The sequence below is a fragment of the Conger conger genome, chromosome 6 (assembly GCF_963514075.1).
Source record: "Conger conger chromosome 6, fConCon1.1, whole genome shotgun sequence".
NCBI classification, from domain to species: domain Eukaryota; kingdom Metazoa; phylum Chordata; class Actinopteri; order Anguilliformes; family Congridae; genus Conger; species Conger conger.
Genome location: NC_083765.1, coordinates 25,062,233 through 25,072,232, shown reverse-complemented (window position 1 = coordinate 25,072,232; position 10,000 = coordinate 25,062,233). Strand labels below are relative to the sequence as shown.

Sequence of the window (10,000 nt, the reverse complement as noted above, 5' to 3'; positions counted from 1 at the left end):
CAGTGCGGTCTATAGGCCCCTCTAACAGGACCCTGCTGACTCCTCGCAGAATACCTCTCATTGTTAATGTAGAGGAGCACCTGAAGAAAACAACCTGGGAATTGAAAAGCCTGTGCATAATCCAAGCACTTGTTTCCGTAGGGCCAATGTTAGGCCTCAGATTAGTTATGACTGAAGTGATGTTGAATCACTGAAGTTTGTTCCATGCAATTTAGCAAGGCTTTTTTTTTTTTTAATGTAAACTACGTGTCACTGCTGTATCAAACCAGTGAGTCCACTATTACTGAGAGTGATAACACAGACTCTTCAGAAGAGTGCTAGCATCACTCTTACAGTTGAAAACATCTTACATTTTAAGAAATGTCCTAATCCAGGAAAGCCATAAATGCCAACCTGAGTATTTGTGAAAATGTTTGTTCTCCCTATTTTGAGAGTAATTGCAGTTTCCCTTTCAGCCAAGCTCTCGACAAGGAACAAACCTGGGCCTCAGAGATCGAACCTGGGCATTCCCACCCTGTGGTGAACAGCAGCGTGTTCTGGTTTATATAAATGTTTGTGTTTTAAAGCGGTTTCTCTGTCCGCCCCTGCAGGTGAAAGCGGCCTTCACACGGGCCTACAACAAGGAGGCGCACCTGACGCCGTACTCCCTGCAGGTGGTGAAGAAGGGGAAGCGTGGAGGCGCAGAGCCGGAGCTGGGCGGGGAGGAGGGGGAGCAGGAGGCGCAGGAGGAGGAGGAGGAGGAGGAGGGTGTGGCCACCGATGCCATGATCAAGGTGAGAAAGGGCTCAAATGCACGGGAGGGCAAACCGTCTGTTTACACTTGCAAGTGTTTAACTTTCCAATATGCCAGCTCATCTGCTCATTACAGTCACTGCCAACAAGTGAAAGGTTTGTTCTTGAAATAAATGTATTTGTGAGGCATTGATTACACGTTTTATTTCGGACCCTATGTTTGCTTAGAGGTATGTATTCACAGAATTGATTTTAAGCGTTTTTATTTCTGTCTCAATAATGTCAAAATCATTTTGGTCACGGGGATATATTACCAGGCCATGGTATGCAGATGGAGCAATGTCGGTGTGATCACGTGACTTTTAGCACATTGCTGCACAGCCAGGTGTCTGCACTTGATGATGGCTGTCCGGACATATGAGACCTAATGTATTGTATGTGAAATGGTGCCAGGTTGTAATTGTTTGGGGGGATTTTGGATATCTGCCATTCTTCCAATATCATTCCCATTTCCTTCACAGAAGAAGAAGGCGAAAGTCTCCAAGGACATCAAGCAGGAGAAAGCAGTGGATTCTGGGAAGGGCAAGGGTAAGGGCAAAGGCAAGGGCAAGGGCAAGGCTAGTGCCAAAAAGTGAGTGAGAGATGGGCACGTTGACCCGCTCTAAACCCTCACGGGGAGAGAACTGAACACTGGGAGCACAGTGGAACACCTGCAAAAGACTAACTGCCCCACCTCCACCCCTTCCCAAACTACTCTTCAGCTGTCCCTGAGGATGCTACCAAAAAATCCAACCACAGTAACCCACATAATCACTGAGTAGCCGGAACAATAAGGTGTGTGTTGGCACAGTGTAAATAGCTTACTGCTGAACCGTTCCCTGAATTGCTGTTGATTCAGGGGGTCTGTACATGACCGTAGAGAGAGGTGCTTCTTACGAGGTACGGAGGCTTGATTGGTGGCTATAAAACGCTTGCAGGAGCTGGTCTTGTGGCTGGAGAGGGATCTGGGAAGTGTAGTTTCTCATCCTGAAGGACGCTTGGTTTTGTCCCTTCTCGCTGCTCTCATGACTCGACAGATTCGGCAAACGGGCGGAAGGCTCTGAGCATTGGTTTGCCGCAGGATCAGACTGTAAATATGTATTTCCTGTGTATTATTTCCTTTTCCTCCCAACTTATGAACACTTACATATTTCAGAGCTACACTGGTTCAGCATCAGTAAATGATCTTTTTTTTTTTTTCCTGGGCTGACATTTGGAATGTGACCCTATCTACTTTGAAGATGCTGGAGATTTTTTCCCACCTTTTGCATTTCTTTTGTATGAGGTTATCAGAATAATAAAGAGTTTAATAGCTGGCTGTGCATTGTGTGATGTGGACGTATGGAGCTGGTGTTCATCCGAGACAACCCCACCCCCCCCATACAAATTTTCTAAACTGCTACCTGTACCTCTTTTTAAAATCTACAATCAACACACACATTTGTACTCCACCCTGGTTGCCAAGTAGCCCGTTCCCTTTGGTAATGTGGTCACATTACATTATTATCATATGAATTCACAGAATATAAAAATGCAGATAAACAGGAATACAGTGAGCACCATAATTCATTGGACAATGACATTTTGGTTCTGTACTCTATCATTTGAGCTTGACAATGAGGTTGAAGTGCAGCTTTAATTTGAGGGTATTGTCATCCATATCGGATGAACCGTTGAGAGATTATAGAACCTTTTGTACATGGTCCCCCCATTATCAGGCATCAAAAATAGCTGTCATTTCTAGATGGATGGAAATTCAAAGTGCTAGAGTACAGAACTAAAATAACAAAAAATGTCACTGTCCAATGAGTTATTTGGCTCACTATGTGTATATGTGCTCAGTCACGATTGTAAAGACCTTCACACAAAGTAGTGTTCTCTCCTCTACGATTCATCACCATTTCATTTGTATTCAGTGCCTTAATCTGGTCCTCTGTGCCTTAGTCTCATTGGTTAGTCAAAAGTTCTTGCACAAAATTGTCCGCTTTGCATCCCCCAAATGGGCGTTACCCTTCTGCAGTGAGTGACAGCTGGCACTCCCCTCAGTGAAAAGTCCTTGGATGAAAGTCACCACAAAAAAGCAGCAATTCATTCTGCACGTACTGTAGATAGTATTTTATTACTGCAGAAAAATGTCGCAAGTCACGTTTAACATTGGTGCAAACTGATCGATACCTGTACATACAAAAAGCACTATAGTAAATAGTTACAAAATACAAATACATTTTTCAAAATCTAAATGTAGACATTAATGTGCAACATGTCAGGGCAATGGTCCAGTGGAAAAAGCCACAATGGTGTCAAGATTGATATTTTAGCGTTTTTTTATTTATTTTTTATCCTCCATTTGAACCTGACACACGGGATAAAGGGTTGATTCACCTGGGTACCCGTGGAGACCCTTTTTCAGTTATGTCAAAAAGAACGGCCTTGTTCAGAAATGGTCCCACTGCACATACATGTGGATTCCAAAAGTTCCAGAACAGCATCTGCAGTGGTCCTCACATGTGCCCATAAATGGGCGCGGCCTCGCTCCTTGGCGTGGAAACTCTCTGTCAGGTTGGTCCCGGATCTCTTCTGCCAGTCTTGGCATTTGTGTATATGTATTCAGATAGATAAAAAGTACCCCTCATTTATAGACACATGGTCAAGAGTGCACCTCCAGCAAAAACAGTGACCAGTGCAATATGTGTGCCTCTAAAGGGTGACCATGGCAGGGGCAATCGCCTGCTAACTGCTAAACACATTTACATTTTTGTCCCTAATGCCTCTATTGGGAATTTAAATTGCACTCATTTTTTATCATGGCTAATATATTACATAGCTTGGGCTGGACAAAGGTTTTAGGCTGTGAGGTCTGAAATGAATAAGGATCATTTGATTGCGATCGTTTATCATAGCCCTGTTTATTGATTGTCAAAGAAAATATTCTGTTCCCTTTTCCACTGGCAGGCCGTAATATATCTTTTGAATCTGTTTAAAAAAACAAAACAAACATTAGCATTTAAATTAAGTACTGGTTATGACTTTCTGATCTTTGTGACTAATATCCGTGAATGTAGAACTACGGCAAAATAACTAGGGGAAAAGTTACTTTAAAAGGACTTTCAAATGAACCCAGATATCCTGTTCCGTGCATGCGAGTGCCATATGCGACAATGGAAGTGTGTGTGTGTGTGTGTGTGTGTGTGTACAGCTTTGTATGTACCTCTGGGTGATCACTGCTCCAGTTCGTCAGGCTGCAGGTAGCTGGAGCAGTCTGTGATCTTCTTCACCTGCTCAGTGCTCAGGGACTCTGAGCACATGGGACACACCGACTCTGTCTCCAGCAGCCTGAACACCACACGCATACACACAAGCATCCGCAGGCACGCGTGCGCACACACACACAAGCATCCGCAGGCACGCGCGAGCACACACACACACGAGGAAAAGGAAATGTAATGACTGATCCAGGCTGTGCAGACAGCAGTCACTAATAGAACCCAGTGTGTGTGTGTGTGTGTGTGTGTGTGTGTGTGTGTGTGTGTGTGTGTGTGTGTGTGTGTGTGTGTGTGTGTGTGTGTGTGTGTGTGTGTGTGTGTGTGTGTGTGTGTGTGTGTGTGTGTGTGTGGGGGGGGTTTGGCTGCATTGTGGGGACTCACCCGAGGAACTCTGAGTGCAGTGCAGGGAAGCTGCAGTGAGGACACACTGACCAGTCCTCCTTCACCATGTGACGGCCCTGCAACAGAGCGCAGTGTGGGGTTATGGGGCTGAAGGGAGAGAGAGACCGATCACGAGAGTGTGTGTGTAATACTCACTGTAGCGATGCAGTAGGGAAGGTTGTTCTTGCACCCAGGACACAGAAGCTCACATTCTGGCAGCATGAAATTGCAGTACGGACAGGGCGTGGTCTCCTCCTCCAGCTCTGACGTGTCCGGGCGCCTGATGCAGAGAGAGGAGGAGGGGGAGAGGGAAGGGCATGAAGGAGTGACGGAGAGAGAGAGAGAGGGGGGGGGTGTGGAAGAGTGACAGGGAGAGAGGGAGAGAGGGCGTGGAAGAGTGATGGACAGAGAGAGGGGGGGCGTGGAAGAGTGACAGGTAGAGAGAGGGCGTGGAAGAGTAACAGGGAGAGAGAGAGAGAGGGCGTGGAAGAGTAACAGGGAGAGGAGGGGGAGAGCTGGTGTGTGCAGGGCGTGGCAGAGCAGGGCTCACCGGACCATGGCCTCGATCTTCTTCTTGTACTTGAGGTCGATCTTGTTGCGGTACTCCGGCCGCATCAGCATGGCGGCGAAGCTGAAGGACGAGTTCTTCAACCCCGCCCGGTGACACTCAATCACCGCCGACGTCAGGATGGGCACAATGTCTGCAGGGAGAGAGAGAGAGAGAGAGAGAGGGGGGGGAGAGAGAGAGAGGGGGGGGAGAGAGAGAGGGGGGGGAGAGAGAGAGGGAGAGAGAGAGGGAGGGAGGGAGAGAGAGGCAGAGAGAGAGAGGGAGGGAGGGAGAGAGAGGCAGAGAGAGAGAGGGAGAGAGAGAGAGAGAGAGAGGGGGGGGGGGAGGGAGGGAGGGAGGGAGAGGGAGAGAGAGAGAGAGAGAGAGAGAGAGAATGTGAGTATGTGTCTCTGTCAATGTCTGCAGAGACAGAGAGAGTGACTTTACCCTCCTACCCTGTTACCTGTGTAAGAGAACTAAACCCTTTCTGTCTAACATGATGGGCGGCCTGTAGCGTAAATGACTGGGCCACGCAAGGTCGGTGTTTCCAATCCCGGTGTAGCCACGATAAGATCCGCACAGCTGTTGGGCCCTTGAGCAAGGCCCTTAAGCCTGCATTGTTCCAGGGGAGGATTGTCTCCTGCTTAGTCTAATCAACTGTACGTCGCTCTGGATAAGAGTAACTGCACATTTCTCTCTGGACTTACGGACTTGCTCTTGTTGAAGAGACAAACATGGAGTCTGCCTCTTCATTAATAGAGAGATTTTAATGTATGGTGTTGATCAATGTATGGAGGATTGAGTGACTGGTGCATGGAGGGTGATGGATGGATGGAGAGAGAGAGAGAGAGAGAGAGAGAGACTCACGGGAGGGGAACTTGCTGATGTTGTTGGACACTCGAATCAGCATGCGTGCGCCCTTCAGGTGGTCTCCCCTCTTCACGTGCACCTGTGGAGCAGAGAGATTCTGAACTACAAAACTACAACTCTCTCAAACTACAAATTTCACTCGTGCTTCACGAAGAGGAGGACTGTGGGTAAAGGACAGGCCCTCCGACCTTGACCAGGATGTAGCTGTGGAGGATCATCAGGTTGGTGGCCATCTCTGCCGGGATGCGGATGCTGTGTGTCTGCAGCTCCGTGTACATGCTGAAGAGGACGTCGTGGGCGTTCCGGTAGTTTCCTGAAACACAGCGGGGCGTTTGTTCAGTCATTCAGCCGTAAGACGATACGCAAAACAACTCAAATGAGCTAGAGCGAAAATGCCGTATGCAAGGGCTCTTGAAATGTCGCCAGCATTTTGTTGTAGGAAAATCTCATCGGGGCCGGACAGAAATCACATTACAGCTTTAATCAGCAGCTGGGGCCTGCGTCACGAAGCGGGATTACAGAATTAGCAGGATAACTGCACCGAGCAAAACCTGGAGCCCTCCCAAATCTGGAACATGGACCTGGAGCCCTCCCAAATCTGGAACATGGACCTGGAGCCCTCCCAAATCTGGAACATGGACTGAAGTAAGAGGTCCAGCAAGCCCAGTAATCCTGCTTTGTGATACAGTACCCCTAGAGGACGGAGAAGAACACAGACTGACGGACACACGGACGGACCTGCAGACTGCTCCTCCCGGGCGATGATGATGGCGGTTCGGGCCGCCTCTCTGTAGTGCTTCAGGGCCATGTACAGACGGAACAGGTACTTGGCATCCTGGGTAAAAAATTAAGAAAAGGGGGAACAAAAGTCCACCAATCAGCGAACATCAGCCCATGAATATATTCAGCGCCACCACAGACACACAATCTGACCACCCACCCGCCCACGGTGTGTCTGTACTGCCACACGGTTATAAAAAGGGTCTGTGCGCAGGTTTGGGACTTCATAAGCGGACAGCGTAGCGGCTCAACTTCACTCACAGCAACACTCACGCCTGGGGTGTTTGGGGGCAACTGAAAACGTGAAGCGGTGAAAGCTAAAAGACTATGGAGAACTACATGGTGTAATGGCTAGCGTGCGTGTGCAGGACTCCACCAGCAGGTGGCAGCAGTCTCAGGCGGCTGGCTACTCACAATGACTGGCTAAAGGCAGGCCAGCGTGAAATGAGCGGTACAGGAGAGATGAGGAAAGGGGTTAGAGACACAGAGGAAGTCATGGCAGGACCTCTACACAGACTGATAAAGGCTACAGACAACGGAGATTCGGTGAATGTCAAAATTCACGTGATTCAAGATTGCAGTGATTGTTATTCACTAGCGTACAGGATTATTCTCAGGGTTATGATGAATACGTGTACAGGAGGAGTTACTGTTATGACATCTCACTGTCAATAACTTTGGCTCAGCTTTTCTGAGCAGCTCGATACAATACATTGCAGGAAAAAAACACGACCTGCTCCAGGACTAACAGAGAGAAAAGCAGTAAGACTACACGGCCTGCTCCAGGACTAACAGAGAGAAAAGCAGTAAGGCTACACGGCCTGCAGGGGGCGCTGTGTACCTTGGGCATCCCGTCACTCTCTCCCATCAGGTAATCGATCAGCTGGCCGGTCAGAGCTTCGTCCTTGGCCTGCCCCACCTGGGCCATCGCAGGAAACAACATCACTGCAGTTATTTCTTTACTCTTCAAGTAATCGTGTCATATCTGCATTTAAAGGTATTGCTGTTACTTCAGTGGTAACACAAAAAGGACAGATTTGCGGAAAATACCTTTTTATTCTGACAGATTTGTGGAAGACCTTGTCATATGTTAAAAAACGAACCATTTCATTGTGTTCTCAACAGCGGAGCAGCAAGAACTCACGGTTTCTATGGCCATCTCAATCGCCAGGTTGTCATCGGTGTTGGGACACTTCAGGAAGTGCTTCAGGGCCTGAGATAGGGAGGTGGGGGCAGGGGGGAGAGGAGGAGGGGGGAGGAGGGTGTGAGGTCCACACACATTCATGTTTGAGGTGAGCTGCATTCACACCAAATTCTTCAATGGTGTCAGTAGAACAGCACGCATTGTGCAGTAAAAGGAATCAGGCTCTATTGAGGCTCACCGCTGCTTTGGGTGCTGTGTGAATGAAGTTGAGTAAATGCCGGAGTGAGTCTAATGAGTCAGTGGAGTGATTCATTAATGAAGAGTTACAGAGTGACTCACCCGGCTGTACTGGCCACACTTCTGGAAGAACTTGCCCGCCTGCAGGTGCCTCTTCTCCCCCTCAAAGTACAGGGCTATGCTCTGGTAGTCCTCCATCGTGGCATCAGACCCTGGCACGGGAAAACACACACAGCCAGTGTTGGACAAGGGCGCATGCGCGGACACACACATACACACATACACACATACACACATACACACACACACACACACACACACACACACAGCTAGTGTTGGACAGGGGCACATGCGCACACACACACACAGTACACACACACACACAGCTAGTGAACACAGACATTCAGGACACATACAGTACCTTTGTCGAGGCCTCAAACAGATACAAACAGTATTTGAAGCCAGTTCTGCCAAACAGCTTACACTTCTGCTGTTAGCATATAGGCTTCAATGACCCAGACTCTTATATAAACAATTATTTTGCTTAGCAGATGTCCTTCACGGTGACTTAACTTACATTATGCTAACATCCGCTCTTCATTTACATATTATCCATCTGGATGTTTACTGTAGCATTCTTGGGCATAAGACCGCTGTGCCCCATCTGGGACTGGCAACCTCTGTTCAGCTTGATCACTTCACCGCACTGCCACTGGGCACACACTACTGATCTACTCATCAGTAAAGTGTGCCTGTAAGTGTGTTTTGTGACCTGTTATACTGTATACAGTGCTGCCCAACCCTGTTCCTGGAGCTCTACAGTAATATCCTGTAGGTTTTCACTGCAACCAACAAAGTGCATCTCATTGCAGCTAGAGATCTCATTGAGCTGCTAATTAGTAGAATCAGGTGTGCCAAATTAGAGTTGAAATGAAAGCCTACAGGACAGTAGACCTCCAGGAACAGGGTGGGAGGGGCTCACCGATGATGTCAGCGTAGACCTCCATCTGGCTGTGTTGCTGGGCGAGCTGGAAGGCCTCGTCGTTGCACTTGGACAGGACCAGGAACTGGATGGCCGAGCCGTAGTCACTCAGACGCAGGAAAAACCTGAGCCGGGGTGGACCAGACGACCACCACAATTTTAACAGGTATGTTTAACGGGATCTGGACACTTTTCTAGGAAAACTTGTTGAATGTTAAAAACCATTAAATGCAGCCATTGCATAGTTTCACTGAGCATAGAAGGCACAATTCAGGACATAACTGATGAACACTTGGCAGGACGAACCAAACCCTTCCCCTGGGGTTTATATTCGTGTAAAGGCACGTTCTGTAACCATTTACGATGAAATTCGGCAGAACAGTCACAATAACAGAACTACTCTGACCTGGCCACCATCTTGGCTCCGTCGATGGACTGCGTCTCGCGCACGATGCGCACCGCCTCCTCGGGGTTGTTCAGGTGGTCCAGCTGCACGCGGATCACGTTGTCCCAGTCTTTGGCGCTCTCATACGCCACGGCGGCCTCCTTGTACCTGCGCGGAAGTGAGCCGCGGGTGTGAGCCGAGCTACCCTGAGGCTCAGTTAGGATGGTAGAGAGACCTCTGAACCAGCAGAGAGAGAAAGAGAGAGAGAGAGAGAAGTCGGTGGCCTACCTGCCATCGGCCTCCTTGGCCTTGGCGTACTGCAGGTGGATCTTGGGTGAGGTCACCTGGGGCAGGAGTTCCCCCACCTTTGCCCTGAGAGACACGTACAGTCCCAAAATGAGAGTCATTCAGCAGTCATCCTCTGCTGTGCAGGACCATGGTATATAAGACATTATGGTGACACCCACAGCCTTCACACTACACAATTAACCATGCACCCAGCCAATCAACTCCCAGATTACTCCCTCTAAGGTGTGACATCACAAATATGTGATTACAATGTTCTTAACTGAACCTTCTCATGCTGATGTAATTTGAATGGAATTTGGAAAAACATTCCAAGAAACCTACTCCTCAAAGG

General features: G+C 48.4%; 2 protein-coding genes across 2 annotated transcripts in view; one reads left to right on the top strand and one right to left on the bottom strand.

Moving 5' to 3' along the window:
* The window catches only part of rfc1 (replication factor C (activator 1) 1), a 14,405-nt gene extending 12,316 nt beyond the window's left edge, over window positions 1–2,089 (top strand). The window contains exons 24-25 of the mRNA XM_061245477.1: window positions 591–773; window positions 1,254–2,089. Of these exons, the coding sequence (XP_061101461.1) occupies window positions 591–773; window positions 1,254–1,367 (297 nt within the window). The 3' untranslated portion in view covers window positions 1,368–2,089. The remainder of the gene's footprint in view (window positions 1–590; window positions 774–1,253) is intronic.
* A 782-nt stretch (window positions 2,090–2,871) lies between these two features.
* Window positions 2,872–10,000, bottom strand: part of wdr19 (WD repeat domain 19) — a 20,509-nt gene continuing 13,380 nt past the window's right edge. Inside the window, exons 24-37 of the mRNA XM_061245240.1 lie at window positions 9,649–9,732; window positions 9,382–9,528; window positions 8,976–9,100; window positions 8,096–8,205; window positions 7,757–7,825; window positions 7,454–7,531; window positions 6,571–6,667; window positions 6,021–6,145; window positions 5,830–5,911; window positions 4,966–5,116; window positions 4,572–4,695; window positions 4,416–4,492; window positions 3,980–4,104; window positions 2,872–3,744 (exon numbers count right to left, since the gene is read on the bottom strand). Of these exons, the coding sequence (XP_061101224.1) occupies window positions 3,990–4,104; window positions 4,416–4,492; window positions 4,572–4,695; window positions 4,966–5,116; window positions 5,830–5,911; window positions 6,021–6,145; window positions 6,571–6,667; window positions 7,454–7,531; window positions 7,757–7,825; window positions 8,096–8,205; window positions 8,976–9,100; window positions 9,382–9,528; window positions 9,649–9,732 (1,384 nt within the window). The 3' untranslated portion in view covers window positions 2,872–3,744; window positions 3,980–3,989. The remainder of the gene's footprint in view (window positions 3,745–3,979; window positions 4,105–4,415; window positions 4,493–4,571; window positions 4,696–4,965; window positions 5,117–5,829; window positions 5,912–6,020; window positions 6,146–6,570; window positions 6,668–7,453; window positions 7,532–7,756; window positions 7,826–8,095; window positions 8,206–8,975; window positions 9,101–9,381; window positions 9,529–9,648; window positions 9,733–10,000) is intronic.